Source organism: Hyperoodon ampullatus (genome assembly GCF_949752795.1).
Source record: "Hyperoodon ampullatus genome assembly, chromosome: 12".
Classification (NCBI taxonomy): Eukaryota; Metazoa; Chordata; class Mammalia; order Artiodactyla; family Ziphiidae; genus Hyperoodon; species Hyperoodon ampullatus.
The window spans coordinates 8,623,216-8,643,439 of record NC_136925.1 but is presented as its reverse complement, the minus strand read 5'-3'; the positions used below and the strand labels follow the sequence as shown (position 1 = coordinate 8,643,439).

Genomic DNA, 20,224 nt, shown 5'->3' with positions numbered 1-20,224 from the left:
GGCCGGCACTGCCAAGGAGTCTGGGGCACAGCCTGGACACAGAGGCCTCCCCGGGTGGGTGCTGGCCGAGGTGCTGTTGGTGGTTGCCCGGAGGGGATAGTTAGGGAGGGGTGAGGAGGGCTGCAGGGGAGGGAGCCAGGCCGCCTGCACAGGCAGGTCCAGGGCACCTGGTCATGAGGCCTCTCAACCTGCTTGTGCTGCTGGCGGTGCCGCTAGGCCACGGACTGGAGCATCCACTTGGTCTGGAACTTGCACAAGTAAGAGCCGTAAACCATGACTTCGGCGTCGTCCGAGGTTTCCAGACCCTTCATCTGGAGCATGACTGTGCCCACCTGCTCGACGAATGGGATTCGAGATCCGTCGGGGCCTGTTTAGGTGAGAAGATGAGCGCTCGGGCCCAGAAGGGCCGGGGCACCCGGGTCAGGACTGGGCTCACTCACCGAACACGGCTTCCAGAAGCCCCGTCTGGACCTGGAACACCTCGGGCTCCTTCAAGACTTCGGGAGTCCCCACCCAAGGTGGGATGTCGTTCCGCTTGGGCAGCTTCCCCATCTTCAGGGCGTCGAAACAAAACCCTGCCTGGAGCTGGGACCTAGACTGGGTGGAACGATGCTTCCGGCGGAAAGTTAAGTACCTGGGCGGGCCACGCCCCGCGCCCCTGGCCAACCCGCATCCAGGCCCCGCCCCGCCCCATCCAGGTCCCGCCCCCGGTCCTGCCCGGCAGTTCAATCCCGCACTCGCCACGCCCCGCACGCCGCGCGCCGCCTTGGTCTCCGGTTGACTGTCTAGGGCCCTTCCCAGCCCCACCTCCGGCTCCCGAGCGCGGGTGGGCCCAGCTGTCTCCGAGTTGACTCGGGCTCCCACCTGCTTTGACTCGTTTCCTCTGCACCAAAATCCCTTCACCTTGGGAGTGAGTGGGGAGACAGCGCTAGAAACCCTTGTTATTCTAGAAACAGTGGCTGGACCTGAACCTCGGCAAGCAGTACAGGTTTGGGGGTGCGACGGCCACCCAGCTGCCCAATCGAGTCCCTGCCTTCCCCGTTCCAAAGGAGGGTGTGTCTTCCCTTGGCCTAAGGGAGCCGGACCCCGGGACTTCACTGCAGGGCGACCCCTGCAACTTCAGGGATCTGAGGGGTCACTCCGGCCACTTAACAAAGAGGAAAACGAGATTCCGATATTCATTTTCTTCCAGGGTCCTGATGGGGGCTCTGAAGTGCCCCACGGTTCACGTTCCTTGAATCCCCTGAGTCTGGAACTTTGGAATCTACCCGGATTTTGAAGCTCACGTGGCCTACACTATGTGGTCCGGCCTTCAGGCCCTAAACAAACTTGTTTTATTCATTTAAAAAACAGATTGCTGGGCTTCCCTGGTGGTAAAGTGGTTGAGAATCTGCCTGCCAATGTAGAGGTCACGGGTTCGTGCCCCGGTCCGGGAAGATCCCACATGCCGCGGAGCGGCTAGGCCCGTGAGCCATGGCCGCTGAGCCTGCGCGTCCGGAGCCTGTGCTCCGCAACGGGAGAGGCCACAGCAGTGAGAGGCCCGCGTACCGCAAAAAAAAAAAAAACACTCCAAGAGTGAACCTTGATGTAAACTATGGACTTTCTCAGTGCTAATTACATGTCAATGTAGACTCATCTCTTTCTAACAGATTACCTCTCTGGTTGACTGAAAAAAAGAAAATGCACAACGTGAGAGGTGTGAGTTAAGTTTTATTTGGGGCAAATGAGAACTACAGCCCGCGAGACAGCCTCTCAGGTAGCTTTGAGGAACTGCACCAAAGAGGTATTGGAGGAGACAGGATATATAGGAGTTTCTGTTGAAAAAAAAAAAATGTAGCTGAGCATCAGAAGACTACCACTAATAACAAAAAACAGACATCTCACGTTAGCGATATTAGTGCTTTTCTCTGGATCGCAAGATGTAAGAGTCTGGGCTCGCTGGAATTATTCCGTTGAGATGCACCTTACCTGTTGTGAAGTGAAATTTGCATTTCATTGCAAGACAAGAAAAATTTAAACACAAAAAAGTTTCTGTGCCCTTTGGCCTCCTCTCTCCCCTCTGCTCTGCATCTCAGCATCGTGTATCAGCAATATGCATCAGCGGAGCTCCCCCATCTGCAGAAATACCCGCTCAACCATAAAGAGCAACATTCTCCCAAGATCACTGGGACAACTCTTTAAAAGGTAACATTCCTTCTTGATCTCCATAAGGGAGTCACATGGCCTTTAGATCTGGATTGTGTAAACTCTCAATAATACCTCATTTGATGTACAGCCTTACGTCAAAAAAAAACACATATAACTGTGCCTTGACTTTTTTTTTCTTTTTAGTTTTATTTTTTTGGCTGCACCATGCAACATGTGGGATCTTACTTTCCCCACCAGGGATCGAACCCACACCCTCTGCAGTGGTTGTGTTGCCCTTTCGCTTACCCTTGGCGGAAAATTGATCAAGAGCTTCAAACTCAAAAAAAAGGACCACCACAAGACAACCATTTTTTTTAACCTTCAGGTTACTATTTCCAAAACTTTTCTATGTATTTGCTCAAAGTCTTGTGTTGCTTAGGATTTTTATTTTTTATTTATTTGTTTATTTATTAGTGCTGAAAAATCTTCAGTCCATGCATGGAATTTATAGCACAGTCTTAAATTTCCAAGCTTGATACTTTTGACACAGATTAACTAACCTAAAGCTGTTTTCTACATTTTGAAGCACTGCCCTTAGGGAATTTCTAGACTTAGAGGCAAGGGCAGTTTTTTATGCCCCCTCTACACTGCCAAATTGGGGTTCATAACTTTACAGTTTATATGCCCACAATCATTCACTGCCAACTGATTCTTTAACGGGTGCACTCGCTGAGGCTAATTTGGGGGCCACAACTGTTGGTCCATAAGGAGACTCAAGCAAGAAGTACAAAAGGGAGACTGTTCACCTAACAGATCAGAAAAAAGGAAGTTTGCAGGTGTCTCTGGGTGAGATTGTGGGGAACTGTTGCAACTGTTAACAGGTATCCACAGAAGTATCTTGCCAATGCCCTTGCATTCAAAATGTGCCCAAAGCCACAAGGGACCCCCTTGAGGTGACCAGGATCAGAGGCAGTCTCTTCCCTGGAAACTGAGACGCCCCCTGCCCTGACCCCTCCTGATCCCAACACGAGCCCCTCCTTGACCTGTAGCATCTTGGGCCCTGCAATAGCCTCCGAACCTGACACCGAATGATTGTCCCATGAGAGCCTGTCAGCTCTTCGTACCGGGAAGGAACAAATCTGCAAGGCAGGTCAACCTTTGTAAATACTCTCGGCCTCTTTCCACACGGAGCTGAGCCAACTGTCCCTCCTGACCCTCCAAACAGGAGGAAAGTCACTTATGTGTGTCTAGTTCTTCAAAATCAGAGAGCCAGTGGTTTTAACAATCATCATTTCTTGGGGATGTGGGAAAGGTGGGACTGATTTCTCCTCCAAAATCCTGGGCCGGAGCTGTGCTGAGTGGTCCATGACTTCCAGGCCAGAGTGCTGGTGCAATTCTCAAAGGTTGGAAGAGAGGCTGTCAGGATGCCAATAGGGTATCTGCCTAGTCTCTTCCCCTCCTCTACATGAACTTCAGTAGCATGCCAAAATGTACCTTTGCTTCCTGGTGACCTGAAGGCTGTATGGCCTCCAAAGACTCCAGGAAACAGACACACCCTCCTGCATTTCCAGGAGGCAGGAAAACAGTGTCCTTGACAAAGGACTTCCCAGCTCCCCTCACGGAGCCTTCAATGTGAGAACAGGGGCTGGAGGCTGGAGTCCCTCCTCCATAAGCCTGGGAGGGAGCAATCCAGCTCCAGTCCTGCAGCCTGTCCTTCATGCATTCAAGAAATCATGTCTGATTGCCCATGGTGTCAGACATTGTTCTAAGACTTGATACCCTCACTACAACGCATGTGACGCATCTTATCCTACTACAGACAGGGAACCAAAGCACAAGGCTCATGGTTCCATCGCTAAAGAGGCTAAGCCAAGATCCAAACCCAAGCAGCCAAGCTGGTGTCCTTGTCTTAGAAAACTGTCCTCAATATTTAATATTACATACTGTCTATTTTTTTAAAATCTCAACTTTTCTAGAGTTGACATTCCAGTGGGGCGAACGGTTAGCTTGTCAGTCATGTCTAAGATACCATGAACAAAACTAAAGTAGGTCAAGCAGAGACAGTGGGGAAGGAGCAGACCTCTGGAGGGAACATGGACCACCGGGAGGAAGGGAACAGAATCATTCAAAAAAAATGAGAGGGAATTCCTTGGTGTTCCAGTGGTTAGGACTCCACACTTCCATTGCAGGGGTCACGGGTTCAATCCCTGGTTGGGGAACTAAGATCCTGCAAGCCACCTGGTGTGGCCAAAAAATTTAATGGAAACAAGTGAGGGGCCTCCCTCGTGGTGCAGTGTTTTAGAGTGCGCCTGCCGATGCAGGGGACATGGGTCCATGCCCCGGTCCAGGAAGATCCCACATGCCTCGGAGCGTCTGGGCCCATGAGTCATGGCCGCTGAGCCTGCGCGTTCAGAGCCTGTGCTCTGCAACGGGAGAGGCCACAACAGTGAGAGGCCTGCGTACCGCAAAACAAACAAACAACAACAACAAAAAAACAAGTGAGACGTGTTCTTGGCAGAGCAAAAATAAAAGCCCTGAAGTGGTAACAAGACGGTTTGTTTGAGGGGCAGCTAAAGGATACGGATGTGCAGCAGAGATGCAGGCAGATGGCACGTTACACAGGGCGTTCTACGTCAGGGCCAGAAGCTTGGATTAGCTTAGCTGGAAAACTTTGGAGAATTTTGGAGTTCCTTTTGCAGGAGGGGCCATCTGATTAACGTTGTAAGCATTAAGTCTGGCAGAGGAGCAGACTGTGAGATGACTAAAAGAGACCCCCCTGAGGCCTGATAGGAGCTTCTTTCAGTAGTTCTGGCAAGGCAGGTTGGTGCTGGGGTGGGGTGGGCAGCTGGACCGGGTACAGGTGCAGGAGGGGCTCAGGTTGGAAGTCCAGTTGACTGGGCTCGAGCAGGGAGTCCTTTTGGGTGCACAGGCATCAAGGACGGCTTCTAGTTTGGGCCTGAACCACTGGCCCAAATGCTGGGGCTATTCATTTACGGAGTGAGAACGAGAACGGCTGTCTGATGGACGGGCCACATGCCTCCAGCAGAAAATGGCTCCTTGCTGGTTTCTCCCCCATTTTTGTTCAATTGCTCCAAAAGATAGTCAACACTTGTTTCTGCTGTGATGCTCGCTCTAAGTACCCTACGTAAATCTCACAACTTCGCATGAGGTCAGATGCTATTATCTTCAATTTAGAACCTGAGCAGGGAGAGAGGGTAGGAGGGTGAATGTGGCTAAGGTCATAGGGCCAGAAAGCTCCCTGAGGGGATTCATTCCGGCTTGTGAACTACCAGGCTGGTCTCTACTGGGGAAAACTGTAGCCCCCGTTCTGATGGCCTCTCTACCCTCAGGAGTGAGCCCCACCTATGGTAATGCTTCCTCCACCCTAATCCCACTTACCCTTCGGAGGCCAGGGCAACAATTCTGTAAGTGTGGTGGAGAATTCCAGAGACCATGACAAGGGGTCTGTGTGAGGCTCTCCTTTCCTGTATACCTATCTGTGAGGCTGACTTTTCCTCAGGCTCCAACCTAAATAATGTGCAGCAGGAGGCTGAATGCAAACGAGCACCCAGACAGCAGGCTCCAGTTTAGTTTACAAGGCTATGAAACCCTCAGTGCCAGAAGATCACATCTCTCCTAGGTTGTCTGAGTTTTCGGTCAGAGCTGCATCTCAGAACTTGACTCCTAGACTCTTCCTTGTTCTCTCCAGACCCTTTTTCCCCCTGTGCTCCGGAACCTCTTTCTAGCCTTAGGGGTTTCACTAAGGGTTAAGCTCCAGGGCCACCTCACCTGTGATGTTATCTCCAACACCTCAACTACACATCAAGACACAACAAGAAACTGCTTAAAATTTTATTCTGTAATTAGCAACCTTGGGGGGAAGGACATGAGGACTTAAAGGCAGAGGCAGAGACCAGAAACCTGCTGGGTGTTCCTTGTCAGGCTGGCGCAGAGCTTGAACCAGACCCCCTGCAGCTCTGGCTGCAGCCTCCTCTCCACCGGTTGGTCTGGCTGCAAACTGGCTTCCCTTCATCCGAGGAGCTAGGTCGAGCGAATTCGTGGCTTCCTCAGGTTGCAGCATCCCTGCACCAGAAAGCCACAGCAGGCAAGTGTGAGGGGAGAGGGTAAGAGCCTGAACGGTTCTCTGCCTCCTTCCAAGGTTCCTTTCCGGGACTTCCCCGCTAGGCGTCCTGGGCCTGGGATTCTCGGGAACCTCAGAACCTGGGGCCTACTGGGCTCATTCCAACATGGCGGGTGGGGAGGCCCCGCCCCAGGAGGCCAGCCCCGGCCACCTCTCACAGCCTTACTCCAGGGTCCCTAGGACCGAGGGCCGGCACTGCCAAGGAGACTGGGGCACAGCCTGGACACAGAGGCCTCCCCGGGTGGGTGCTGGCCGAGGTGCTGTTGGTGGTTGCCCGGAGGGGATAGTTAGGGAGGGGTGAGGAGGGCTGCAGGGGAGGGAGCCAGGCCGCCTGCACAGGCAGGTCCAGGGCACCTGGTCATGAGGCCTCTCAACCTGCTTGTGCTGCTGGCGGTGCCGCTAGGCCACGGACTGGAGCATCCACTTGGTCTGGAACTTGCACAAGTAAGAGCCGTAAACCATGACTTCGGCGACGTCCCAAGTTTCCAGACCCTTCATCTGGAGCATGACTGTGCCCACCTGCTCGACGAATGGGATTCGAGATCCGTCGGGGCCTGTTTAGGCGAGAAAATGAGCGCTCGGGCCCAGGAGGGCCGGGGCACCCGGGTCAGGACTGGGCTCACTCACCGAACACGGCTTCCAGAAGCCCCGTCTGGACCTGGAACACCTCGGGCTCCTTCAAGACTTCGGGAGCCCCCACCCAAGGTGGGATGTCGTTCCGCTTGGGCAGCTTCCCCATCTTCAGGGCGTCTAAACAAAACCCTGCCTGGAGCTGGGACCTAGACTGGGTGGAACGATGCTTCCGGCGGAAAGTTAAGTACCTGGGCGGGCCACGCCCCACGCCCCTGGCCAACCCGCATCCAGGCCACGCCACGCCCCATCCAGGCCCCGCCCCCGGTCCGCTCCCGGCCCAGCAGTGCAATCCCGCACTCGCCACGCCCCACACGTCCCGCGCCGCCTTGGTTTCCGGTTGACTGTCCAGGGCCCTTCCCCGCCCCACCTCCGGCTCCCGAGCGCGGGTGAGCCCAGCTGTCTCCGAGTTGACTCGGGCTCCCACCTGCTTTGACTCGTTTCCTCTGCACCAAAATCCCTTCACCTTGGGAGTGAGTGGGGAGACGGCGCTAGAAACCCTTGTTATTCTAGAAACAGTGGCTGGGCCTGAACCTCGCAAAGCAGTACAGGTTTGGGGGTGCGACGGCCACCCAGCTGCCAAATCGAGTCCCTGCCTTCCCCGTTCCAAAGGAGGGTGTGTCTTCCCTTGGCCTAAGGGAGCCGGACTCCAGGACTTCACTGCAGGGCGACCCCTGCAACTTCAGGGATCTGAGGGGTCGCTCCGGCCACTTAACAAAGAGGAAAACGAGATTCCGATATTCATTTTCTTCCAGGGTCCTGATGGGGGCTCTGAAGTGCCCCACGGTTCACGTTCCTTGAATCCCCTGAGTCTGGAACTTTGGAATCTACCCGGATTTTGAAGCTCACGTGGCCTACACTATGTGGTCCGGCCTTCAGGCCCTAAACAAACTTGTTTTATTCATTTAAAAAACAGATTGCTGGGTTTCCCTGGTGGTAAAGTAGTTGAGAATCTGCCTGCCAATGTAGAGGACAGGGATTCGTGCCCCGGTCTGGGAAGATCCCACATGCCGCGGAGCGGCTAGGCCCGTGAGCCATGGCCGCTGAGCCTGCACGTCCGGAGCCTGTGCTCCGCAACGGGAGAGGCCACAACAGTGAGAGGCCCGCGTACCGCAAAAAAAAAAAAAACACTCCAAGAGTGAACCTTGATGTAAACTATGGACTTTCTCAGTGCTAATTACATGTCAATGTAGACTCATCTCTTTCTAACAGATTACCTCTCTGGTTGACTGAAAAAAAGAAAATGCACAACGTGAGAGGTGTGAGTTAAGTTTTATTTGGGGCAAATGAGAACTACAGCCCGCGAGACAGCCTCTCAGGTAGCTTTGAGGAACTGCACCAAAGAGGTATTGGAGGAGACAGGATATATAGGAGTTTCTGTTGAAAAAAAAAAAATGTAGCTGAGCATCAGAAGACTACCACTAATAACAAAAAACAGACATCTCACGTTAGCGATATTAGTGCTTTTCTCTGGATGGCAAGATGTAAGAGTCTGGGCTCACTGGAATTATTCCGTTGAGATGCACCTTACCTGTTGTGAAGTGAAATTTGCATTTCATTGCAAGACAAGAAAAATTTAAACACAAAAAAGTTTCTGTGCCCTTTGGCCTCCTCTCTCCCCTCTGCTCTGCATCTCAGCATCGTGTATCAGCAATATGCATCAGCGGAGCTCCCCCATCTGCAGAAATACCCGCTCAACCATAAAGAGCAACATTCTCCCAAGATCACTGGGACAACTCTTTAAAAGGTAACATTCCTTCTTGATCTCCATAAGGGAGTCACATGGCCTTTAGATCTGGATTGTGTAAACTCTCAATAATACCTCATTTGATGTACAGCCTTACGTCAAAAAAAAAAAACATATAACTGTGCCTTGACTTTTTTTTTCTTTTTAGTTTTATTTTTTTGGCTGCACCATGCAACATGTGGGATCTTACTTTCCCCACCAGGGATCGAACCCACACCCTCTGCAGTGGTTGTGTTGCCCTTTCGCTTACCCTTGGCGGAAAATTGATCAAGAGCTTCAAACTCAAAAAAAAGGACCACCACAAGACAACCATTTTTTTTTAACCTTCAGGTTACTATTTCCAAAATTTTTCTATGTATTTGCTCAAAGTCTTGTGTTGCTTAGGATTTTTATTATTTATTTATTTATTTATTTATTTATTTATTAGTGCTGAAAAATCTTCAGTCCAGGGCATGCATGGAATTTATAGCACAGTCTTAAATTTCCAAGCTTGATACTTTTGACACAGATTAACTAACCTAAAGCTGTGTTCTACATTTTGAAGCACTGCCCTTAGGGAATTTCTAGACTTAGAGGCAAGGGCAGTTTTTTATGCCCCCTCTACACTGCCAAATTGGGGTTCATAACTTTACAGTTTATATGCCCACAATCATTCACTGCCAACTGATTCTTTAAAGGGTGCACTGGCTGAGGCTAATTTGGGGGCCACAACTGTTGGTCCATAAGGAGACTCAAGCAAGAAGTACAAAAGGGAGACTGTTCACCTAACAGATCAGAAAAAAGGAAGTTTGCAGGTGTCCCTGGGTGAGATTGTAGGGAACTGTTGCAACTGTTATCAGGTATCCAGAAGTATCTTGCCAAGGCCCTTGCATTCAAAATGTGCCCAAAGCCACAAGGGACCCCCTTGAGGTGACCAGGATCAGAGGCAGTCTCTTCCCTGGAAACCGAGAGGCCTCCTGCCCAGACCCCACCTGATCCCAACACGAGCCCCTCCTTGACCTGTAGCATCTTGGGCCCTGCAATAGCCTCCGAACCTGACACCGAATGATTGTCCCATGAGAGCCTATCAGCTCTTCGTACCGGGAAGGAACAAATCTGCAAGGCAGGTCAACCTTTGTAGATACTCTTGGCCTCTTTCCACACGGAGCTGAGCCAACTGTCCCTCCTGACCCTCCAAACAGGAGGAAAGTCACTTACGTGTGTCTAGTTCTTCAAAATCAGAGGGCCAGTGGTTTTAACAATCATCATTTCTTGGGGATGTGGGAAAGGTGGGACTGATTTCTCCTCCAAAATTCTGGGCAGGAGCTGTGCTGAGTGGTCCATGACTTCCAGGCCAGAGTGCTGGTGCAATTCTCAAAGGTTGGAAGAGAGGCTGTCAGGATGCCAATAGGGTACCTGCCTAGTCTCTTCCCCTCCTCTAAATGAACTTCAGTAGCATGCCAAAATGTACCTTTACTTCCTGGTGACCTGAAGGCTGTATGGCCTCCAAAGACACCAGGAAACAGACACACCCTCCTGCATTTCCAGGAGGCAGGAAAACAGTGCCCTTGACAAAGGACTTCCCAGTTCCCCTCCCTGAGCCTTCAATGTGAGAACAGGGGCTGGAGGCTGGAGTCCCTCCTCCATAAGCCTGGGAGGGAGCAATCCAGCTCCAGTCCTGCAGCCTGTCCTTCATGCATTCAAGAAATCACGTTTGACTGCCCATGGTGTCAGACATTGTTCTAAGACTTGATATCCTCACTACAATGCATGCGACACATCTTATCCTATTACAGATGGGGAACCAAAGCACAAGGTTCATTGCTCCATCGCTAAAGAGGCTAAGCCAAGATCCAAACCCGAGCAGCCAAGCTGGCGTCCTTTTCTTAGAAAACTGTCCTCAATATGTAATATTACATACTGTCTATTTTTTTTAAATCTCAACTTTTCTAGAGTTGACATTCCGGTGGGGCGAACGGTTAGCTTGTCAGTCGTGTTTAAAGTGCCATGAACAAAATTAAAGTAGGTCAAGCGGAGACAGTGGGGAAGGAGCGGAACTCTGGAGGGAACATGGACCACCAGGAGGAAGGGAACAGAATCATTCAAAAAAAAACGGGAGGGAATTCCCTGGTGTTCCAGTGGTTAGGACTCCGCACTTCCATTGCAGGGGGCACAGGTTCAATCCCTGGTTGGGGAACTAAGATCCTGCAAGCCACTTGGTGTGGCCAAAAAATTTAAAAAAAACAAGCGAGAAGTGTTCTTGACAGAACAAAAATAAAAGCCCTGAAGTGGTAACAAGACGGTTTGTTTGAGGGGCAGCTAAAGGATACGGATGTGCAGCAGAGATGCAGGCAGATGGCACGTTACACAGGGCGTTCTACGTCAGGGCCAGAATCTTGGGTTAGCTTGGCTGGAAAACTTTGGAGAATTTTGGAGTTCCTTTTGCAGGAGGGGCCATCTGATTAACGTTGTAAGCATTAAGTCTGGCAGAGGAGCCGACTGTGAGATGACTAAAAGAGACCCCCCGAGACCTGATAGGAGCCTCTTTCAGTAGTTCTGGCAAGGCAGGGTGGTGCCGGGGTGGGGTGGGCAGCTGGACCGGGTACAGGTGCAGGAAGGGCTCAGGTTGGAAGTCAAGGTGACTGGGCTCGAGCAGGGAGTCCTTTTGGGTGCTCAGGCATCAAGGACGGCTTCTAGTTTGGGCCTGAACCACTGGCCCAAATGCTGGTGCCATTCATTTACTGAGCGAGAACGAGAACGGCTGTCTGATGGATGGGCCACATGCCCCCTGCAGAAAATGGCTCCTTGCTAGTTTTTGTCCCTCATTTTTGTTCACTTGCTCCAAAAGATAGTCAACACTTGTTTCTGGTGTGATGCTCGCTCTAAGTACCCTACGTAAATCTCACAACTTCGCATGAGGTCAGATGCTATTATCTTCAGTTTAGAACCTGAGCAGGGACATGGGGTAGGAGGGTGAATGTGGCTAAGGTCATAGGGCCAGAAAGCTCCCTGGGGGATTCATTCCAGCTTGTGAACTACCAGGCTGGTCTCTACTGGGGAAAACTGTAGCCCCCGTTCTCATGGCCTCTCTACCCTCAGGAGTGAGCCCCACGTACGGTAATGCTTCCTCCACCCTAATCCCACTTACCCTTCGGAGGCCAGGGCAGCAATTCTGTAAGTGTGGTGGAGAATTCCAGAGACCATGTCGAGGGGTCTGTGTGAGGTTCTCCTTTCCTGTATACCTATCGGTAAGGCTGACTTTGCTTCACGCTCCAACCTACATAATGTACAGCAGTAGGCTGAGTGCAAATGAGCACCCAGCAGGCTCCAGTTTAGTTTACAAGGCTATGAAACCCTCAGTGCCAGAAGATCACATCTCTCCTAGGTTGCCTGAGTTTTCGGTCAGAGCTGCATCTCAGAACTTGACTCCTAGACTCTTTTCCCTGTTCTCTCCAGACCCTTTTTCCCCCTGTGCTCCGGAACCTCTTTCTAGCCTTAGGGGTTTCACTAAGGGTTAAGCTCCAGGGCCACCTCACCTGTGATGTTATCTCCAACACCTCAACTACACATCAAGACACAACAAGAAACCACTTAAAAGTTTATTCTGTAATTAGCAACCTTGCGGGGAAGGACATGAGGACTTAAAGGCAGAGGCAGAGACCAGAAACCCGCTGGGTGTTCCTTGTCAGGCTGGCGCAGAGCTTGAACCAGACCCCCTGCAGCTCTGGCTGCAGCCTCCTCTCCACCGGTTGGTCTGGCTGCAAACTGGCTTCCCTTCATCCGAGGAGCTAGGTCGAGCGAATTCGTGGCTTCCTCAGGTTGCAGCATCCCTGCACCAGAAAGCCACAGCAGGCAAGTGTGAGGGGGAGAGGGTAAGAGCCTGAACGGTTCTCTGCCTCCTTCCAAGGTTCCTTTTCGGGACCTCCCAGCTAGGCGTCCTGGGCCTGGGATTCTCGGGAACCTCAGAACCTGGGGCCTACTGGGCTCATTCCAACATGGCGGGTGGGGAGGCCCCGCCCCAGGAGGCCAGCCCCGGCCACCTCTCACAGCCTTACTCCAGGGTCCCTAGGACCGAGGGCCGGCACTGCCAAGGAGTCTGGGGCACAGCCTGGACACAGAGGCCTCCCCGGGTGGGTGCTGGCCGAGGTGCTGTTGGTGGTTGCCCGGAGGGGATAGTTAGGGAGGGGTGAGGAGGGCTGCAGGGGAGGGAGCCAGGCCGCCTGCACAGGCAGGTCCAGGGCACCTGGTCATGAGGCCTCTCAACCTGCTTGTGCTGCTGGCGGTGCCGCTAGGCCACGGACTGGAGCATCCACTTGGTCTGGAACTTGCACAAGTAAGAGCCGTAAACCATGACTTCGGCGTCGTCCGAGGTTTCCAGACCCTTCATCTGGAGCATGACTGTGCCCACCTGCTCGACGAATGGGATTCGAGATCCGTCGGGGCCTGTTTAGGTGAGAAGATGAGCGCTCGGGCCCAGGAGGGCCGGGGCACCCGGGTCAGGACTGGGCTCACTCACCGAACACGGCTTCCAGAAGCCCCGTCTGGACCTGGAACACCTCGGGCTCCTTCAAGACTTCGGGAGTCCCCACCCAAGGTGGGATGTCGTTCCGCTTGGGCAGCTTCCCCATCTTCAGGGCGTCGAAACAAAACCCTGCCTGGAGCTGGGACCTAGACTGGGTGGAACGATGCTTCCGGCGGAAAGTTAAGTACCTGGGCGGGCCACGCCCCGCGCCCCTGGCCAACCCGCATCCAGGCCCCGCCCCGCCCCATCCAGGTCCCGCCCCCGGTCCTGCCCGGCAGTTCAATCCCGCACTCGCCACGCCCCGCACGCCGCGCGCCGCCTTGGTCTCCGGTTGACTGTCTAGGGCCCTTCCCAGCCCCACCTCCGGCTCCCGAGCGCGGGTGGGCCCAGCTGTCTCCGAGTTGACTCGGGCTCCCACCTGCTTTGACTCGTTTCCTCTGCACCAAAATCCCTTCACCTTGGGAGTGAGTGGGGAGACAGTGCTAGAAACCCTTGTTATTCTAGAAACAGTGGCTGGACCTGAACCTCGGCAAGCAGTACAGGTTTGGGGGTGCGACGGCCACCCAGCTGCCCAATCGAGTCCCTGCCTTCCCCGTTCCAAAGGAGGGTGTGTCTTCCCTTGGCCTAAGGGAGCCGGACCCCGGGACTTCACTGCAGGGCGACCCCTGCAACTTCAGGGATCTGAGGGGTCACTCCGGCCACTTAACAAAGAGGAAAACGAGATTCCGATATTCATTTTCTTCCAGGGTCCTGATGGGGGCTCTGAAGTGCCCCACGGTTCACGTTCCTTGAATCCCCTGAGTCTGGAACTTTGGAATCTACCCGGATTTTGAAGCTCACGTGGCCTACACTATGTGGTCCGGCCTTCAGGCCCTAAACAAACTTGTTTTATTCATTTAAAAAACAGATTGCTGGGCTTCCCTGGTGGTAAAGTGGTTGAGAATCTGCCTGCCAATGTAGAGGTCACGGGTTCGTGCCCCGGTCCGGGAAGATCCCACATGCCGCGGAGCGGCTAGGCCCGTGAGCCATGGCCGCTGAGCCTGCGCGTCCGGAGCCTGTGCTCCGCAACGGGAGAGGCCACAGCAGTGAGAGGCCCGCGTACCGCAAAAAAAAAAAAAACACTCCAAGAGTGAACCTTGATGTAAACTATGGACTTTCTCAGTGCTAATTACATGTCAATGTAGACTCATCTCTTTCTAACAGATTACCTCTCTGGTTGACTGAAAAAAAGAAAATGCACAACGTGAGAGGTGTGAGTTAAGTTTTATTTGGGGCAAATGAGAACTACAGCCCGCGAGACAGCCTCTCAGGTAGCTTTGAGGAACTGCACCAAAGAGGTATTGGAGGAGACAGGATATATAGGAGTTTCTGTTGAAAAAAAAAAAATGTAGCTGAGCATCAGAAGACTACCACTAATAACAAAAAACAGACATCTCACGTTAGCGATATTAGTGCTTTTCTCTGGATCGCAAGATGTAAGAGTCTGGGCTCGCTGGAATTATTCCGTTGAGATGCACCTTACCTGTTGTGAAGTGAAATTTGCATTTCATTGCAAGACAAGAAAAATTTAAACACAAAAAAGTTTCTGTGCCCTTTGGCCTCCTCTCTCCCCTCTGCTCTGCATCTCAGCATCGTGTATCAGCAATATGCATCAGCGGAGCTCCCCCATCTGCAGAAATACCCGCTCAACCATAAAGAGCAACATTCTCCCAAGATCACTGGGACAACTCTTTAAAAGGTAACATTCCTTCTTGATCTCCATAAGGGAGTCACATGGCCTTTAGATCTGGATTGTGTAAACTCTCAATAATACCTCATTTGATGTACAGCCTTACGTCAAAAAAAAAAAACATATAACTGTGCCTTGACTTTTTTTTTCTTTTTAGTTTTATTTTTTTGGCTGCACCATGCAACATGTGGGATCTTACTTTCCCCACCAGGGATCGAACCCACACCCTCTGCAGTGGTTGTGTTGCCCTTTCGCTTACCCTTGGCGGAAAATTGATCAAGAGCTTCAAACTCAAAAAAAAGGACCACCACAAGACAACCATTTTTTTTTAACCTTCAGGTTACTATTTCCAAAATTTTTCTATGTATTTGCTCAAAATCTTGTGTTGCTTAGGATTTTTATTTTTTATTTATTTATTTATTTATTAGTGCTGAAAAATCTTCAGTCCAGGGCATGCATGGAATTTATAGCACAGTCTTAAATTTCCAAGCTTGATACTTTTGACACAGATTAACTAACCTAAAGCTGTGTTCTACATTTTGAAGCACTGCCCTTAGGGAATTTCTAGACTTAGAGGCAAGGGCAGTTTTTTATGCCCCCTCTACACTGCCAAATTGGGGTTCATAACTTTACAGTTTATATGCCCACAATCATTCACTGCCAACTGATTCTTTAAAGGGTGCACTGGCTGAGGCTAATTTGGGGGCCACAACTGTTGGTCCATAAGGAGACTCAAGCAAGAAGTACAAAAGGGAGACTGTTCACCTAACAGATCAGAAAAAAGGAAGTTTGCAGGTGTCCCTGGGTGAGATTGTAGGGAACTGTTGCAACTGTTATCAGGTATCCAGAAGTATCTTGCCAAGGCCCTTGCATTCAAAATGTGCCCAAAGCCACAAGGGACCCCCTTGAGGTGACCAGGATCAGAGGCAGTCTCTTCCCTGGAAACCGAGAGGCCTCCTGCCCAGACCCCACCTGATCCCAACACGAGCCCCTCCTTGACCTGTAGCATCTTGGGCCCTGCAATAGCCTCCGAACCTGACACCGAATGATTGTCCCATGAGAGCCTATCAGCTCTTCGTACCGGGAAGGAACAAATCTGCAAGGCAGGTCAACCTTTGTAGATACTCTTGGCCTCTTTCCACACGGAGCTGAGCCAACTGTCCCTCCTGACCCTCCAAACAGGAGGAAAGTCACTTACGTGTGTCTAGTTCTTCAAAATCAGAGGGCCAGTGGTTTTAACAATCATCATTTCTTGGGGATGTGGGAAAGGTGGGACTGATTTCTCCTCCAAAATTCTGGGCAGGAGCTGTGCTGAGTGGTCCATGACTTCCAGGCCAGAGTGCTGGTGCAATTCTCAAAGGTTGGAAGAGAGGCTGTCAGGATGCCAATAGGGTACCTGCCTAGTCTCTTCCCCTCCTCTAAATGAACTTCAGTAGCATGCCAAAATGTACCTTTACTTCCTGGTGACCTGAAGGCTGTATGGCCTCCAAAGACACCAGGAAACAGACACACCCTCCTGCATTTCCAGGAGGCAGGAAAACAGTGCCCTTGACAAAGGACTTCCCAGTTCCCCTCCCTGAGCCTTCAATGTGAGAACAGGGGCTGGAGGCTGGAGTCCCTCCTCCATAAGCCTGGGAGGGAGCAATCCAGCTCCAGTCCTGCAGCCTGTCCTTCATGCATTCAAGAAATCACGTTTGACTGCCCATGGTGTCAGACATTGTTCTAAGACTTGATATCCTCACTACAATGCATGCGACACATCTTATCCTATTACAGATGGGGAACCAAAGCACAAGGTTCATTGCTCCATCGCTAAAGAGGCTAAGCCAAGATCCAAACCCGAGCAGCCAAGCTGGCGTCCTTTTCTTAGAAAACTGTCCTCAATATGTAATATTACATACTGTCTATTTTTTTTAAATCTCAACTTTTCTAGAGTTGACATTCCGGTGGGGCGAACGGTTAGCTTGTCAGTCGTGTTTAAAGTGCCATGAACAAAATTAAAGTAGGTCAAGCGGAGACAGTGGGGAAGGAGCGGAACTCTGGAGGGAACATGGACCACCAGGAGGAAGGGAACAGAATCATTCAAAAAAAAACGGGAGGGAATTCCCTGGTGTTCCAGTGGTTAGGACTCCGCACTTCCATTGCAGGGGGCACAGGTTCAATCCCTGGTTGGGGAACTAAGATCCTGCAAGCCACTTGGTGTGGCCAAAAAATTTAAAAAAAACAAGCGAGAAGTGTTCTTGACAGAACAAAAATAAAAGCCCTGAAGTGGTAACAAGACGGTTTGTTTGAGGGGCAGCTAAAGGATACGGATGTGCAGCAGAGATGCAGGCAGATGGCACGTTACACAGGGCGTTCTACGTCAGGGCCAGAATCTTGGGTTAGCTTGGCTGGAAAACTTTGGAGAATTTTGGAGTTCCTTTTGCAGGAGGGGCCATCTGATTAACGTTGTAAGCATTAAGTCTGGCAGAGGAGCCGACTGTGAGATGACTAAAAGAGACCCCCCGAGACCTGATAGGAGCCTCTTTCAGTAGTTCTGGCAAGGCAGGGTGGTGCCGGGGTGGGGTGGGCAGCTGGACCGGGTACAGGTGCAGGAAGGGCTCAGGTTGGAAGTCAAGGTGACTGGGCTCGAGCAGGGAGTCCTTTTGGGTGCTCAGGCATCAAGGACGGCTTCTAGTTTGGGCCTGAACCACTGGCCCAAATGCTGGTGCCATTCATTTACTGAGCGAGAACGAGAACGGCTGTCTGATGGATGGGCCACATGCCCCCTGCAGAAAATGGCTCCTTGCTAGTTTTTGTCCCTCATTTTTGTTCACTTGCTCCAAAAGATAGTCAACACTTGTTTCTGGTGTGATGCTCGCTCTAAGTACCCTACGTAAATCTCACAACTTCGCATGAGGTCAGATGCTATTATCTTCAGTTTAGAACCTGAGCAGGGACATGGGGTAGGAGGGTGAATGTGGCTAAGGTCATAGGGCCAGAAAGCTCCCTGGGGGATTCATTCCAGCTTGTGAACTACCAGGCTGGTCTCTACTGGGGAAAACTGTAGCCCCCGTTCTCATGGCCTCTCTACCCTCAGGAGTGAGCCCCACGTACGGTAATGCTTCCTCCACCCTAATCCCACTTACCCTTCGGAGGCCAGGGCAGCAATTCTGTAAGTGTGGTGGAGAATTCCAGAGACCATGTCGAGGGGTCTGTGTGAGGTTCTCCTTTCCTGTATACCTATCGGTAAGGCTGACTTTGCTTCACGCTCCAACCTACATAATGTACAGCAGTAGGCTGAGTGCAAATGAGCACCCAGCAGGCTCCAGTTTAGTTTACAAGGCTATGAAACCCTCAGTGCCAGAAGATCACATCTCTCCTAGGTTGCCTGAGTTTTCGGTCAGAGCTGCATCTCAGAACTTGACTCCTAGACTCTTTTCCCTGTTCTCTCCAGACCCTTTTTCCCCCTGTGCTCCGGAACCTCTTTCTAGCCTTAGGGGTTTCACTAAGGGTTAAGCTCCAGGGCCACCTCACCTGTGATGTTATCTCCAACACCTCAACTACACATCAAGACACAACAAGAAACCACTTAAAAGTTTATTCTGTAATTAGCAACCTTGCGGGGAAGGACATGAGGACTTAAAGGCAGAGGCAGAGACCAGAAACCCGCTGGGTGTTCCTTGTCAGGCTGGCGCAGAGCTTGAACCAGACCCCCTGCAGCTCTGGCTGCAGCCTCCTCTCCACCGGTTGGTCTGGCTGCAAACTGGCTTCCCTTCATCCGAGGAGCTAGGTCGAGCGAATTCGTGGCTTCCTCAGGTTGCAGCATCCCTGCACCAGAAAGCCACAGCAGGCAAGTGTGAGGGGGAGAGGGTAAGAGCCTGAACGGTTCTCTGCCTCCTTCCAAGGTTCCTTTTCGGGACCTCCCAGCTAGGCGTCCTGGGCCTGGGATTCTCGGGAACCTCAGAACCTGGGGCCTACTGGGCTCATTCCAACATGGCGGGTGGGGAGGCCCCGCCCCAGGAGGCCAGCCCCGGCCACCTCTCACAGCCTTACTCCAGGGTCCCTAGGACCGAGGGCCGGCACTGCCAAGGAGTCTGGGGCACAGCCTGGACACAGAGGCCTCCCCGGGTGGGTGCTGGCCGAGGTGCTGTTGGTGGTTGCCCGGAGGGGATAGTTAGGGAGGGGTGAGGAGGGCTGCAGGGGAGGGAGCCAGGCCGCCTGCACAGGCAGGTCCAGGGCACCTGGTCATGAGGCCTCTCAACCTGCTTGTGCTGCTGGCGGTGCCGCTAGGCCACGGACTGGAGCATCCACTTGGTCTGGAACTTGCACAAGTAAGAGCCGTAAACCATGACTTCGGCGTCGTCCGAGGTTTCCAGACCCTTCATCTGGAGCATGACTGTGCCCACCTGCTCGACGAATGGGATTCGAGATCCGTCGGGGCCTGTTTAGGTGAGAAGATGAGCGCTCGGGCCCAGGAGGGCCGGGGCACCCGGGTCAGGACTGGGCTCACTCACCGAACACGGCTTCCAGAAGCCCCGTCTGGACCTGGAACACCTCGGGCTCCTTCAAGACTTCGGGAGTCCCCACCCAAGGTGGGATGTCGTTCCGCTTGGGCAGCTTCCCCATCTTCAGGGCGTCGAAACAAAACCCTGCCTGGAGCTGGGACCTAGACTGGGTGGAACGATGCTTCCGGCGGAAAGTTAAGTACCTGGGCGGGCCACGCCCCGCGCCCCTGGCCAACCCGCATCCAGGCCCCGCCCCGCCCCATCCAGGTCCCGCCCCCGGTCCTGCCCGGCAGTTCAATCCCGCACTCGCCACGCCCCGCACGCCGCGCGCCGCCTTGGTCTCCGGTTGACTGTCTAGGGCCCTTCCCAGCCCCACCTCCGGCTCCCGAGCGCGGGTGGGCCCAGCTGTCTCCGAGTTGACTCGGGCTCCCACCTGCTTTGACTCGTTTCCTCTGCACCAAAATCCCTTCACCTTGGGAGTGAGTGGGGAGACAGCGCTAGAAACCCTTGTTATTCTAGAAACAGTGGCTGGACCTGAACCTCGGCAAGCAGTACAGGTTTGGGGGTGCGACGGCCACCCAGCTGCCCAATCGAGTCCCTGCCTTCCCCGTTCCAAAGGAGGGTGTGTCTTCCCTTGGCCTAAGGGAGCCGGACCCCGGGACTTCACTGCAGGGCGACCCCTGCAACTTCAGGGATCTGAGGGGTCACTCCGGCCACTTAACAAAGAGGAAAACGAGATTCCGATATTCATTTTCTTCCAGGGTCCTGATGGGGGCTCTGAAGTGCCCCACGGTTCACGTTCCTTGAATCCCCTGAGTCTGGAACTTTGGAATCTACCCGGATTTTGAAGCTCACGTGGCCT

At 52.5% G+C, this 20,224-nt stretch overlaps 4 protein-coding genes across 4 annotated transcripts; all 4 read right to left on the bottom strand.

Annotated features, from left to right (window-relative positions):
• Window positions 1-212: 212 nt before the first annotated feature.
• On the bottom strand, window positions 213-552 carry LOC307061228 (developmental pluripotency-associated 5 protein-like; the record flags this gene model as incomplete). Its single annotated transcript, XM_079716272.1, has 2 exons — window positions 213-367; window positions 441-552. 2 exons carry the CDS (start codon window positions 550-552, stop codon window positions 213-215), a joined length of 267 nt encoding a protein of 88 aa, XP_079572398.1.
• Window positions 553-6,667: 6,115 nt separating this feature from the next.
• On the bottom strand, window positions 6,668-7,007 carry LOC307061227 (developmental pluripotency-associated 5 protein-like; the record flags this gene model as incomplete). The annotated part of the gene is made up of 2 exons (XM_079716271.1): window positions 6,668-6,822; window positions 6,896-7,007. The coding sequence occupies 2 exons, from the start codon at window positions 7,005-7,007 to the stop codon at window positions 6,668-6,670; spliced, it is 267 nt and encodes an 88-aa protein (XP_079572397.1).
• Window positions 7,008-12,912: 5,905 nt separating this feature from the next.
• LOC307061226 (developmental pluripotency-associated 5 protein-like) lies at window positions 12,913-13,252 on the bottom strand (the record flags this gene model as incomplete). The annotated part of the gene is made up of 2 exons (XM_079716270.1): window positions 12,913-13,067; window positions 13,141-13,252. 2 exons carry the CDS (start codon window positions 13,250-13,252, stop codon window positions 12,913-12,915), a joined length of 267 nt encoding a protein of 88 aa, XP_079572396.1.
• Window positions 13,253-19,143: 5,891 nt separating this feature from the next.
• On the bottom strand, window positions 19,144-19,483 carry LOC307061225 (developmental pluripotency-associated 5 protein-like; the record flags this gene model as incomplete). Its single annotated transcript, XM_079716269.1, has 2 exons — window positions 19,144-19,298; window positions 19,372-19,483. 2 exons carry the CDS (start codon window positions 19,481-19,483, stop codon window positions 19,144-19,146), a joined length of 267 nt encoding a protein of 88 aa, XP_079572395.1.
• Window positions 19,484-20,224: the final 741 nt, after the last annotated feature.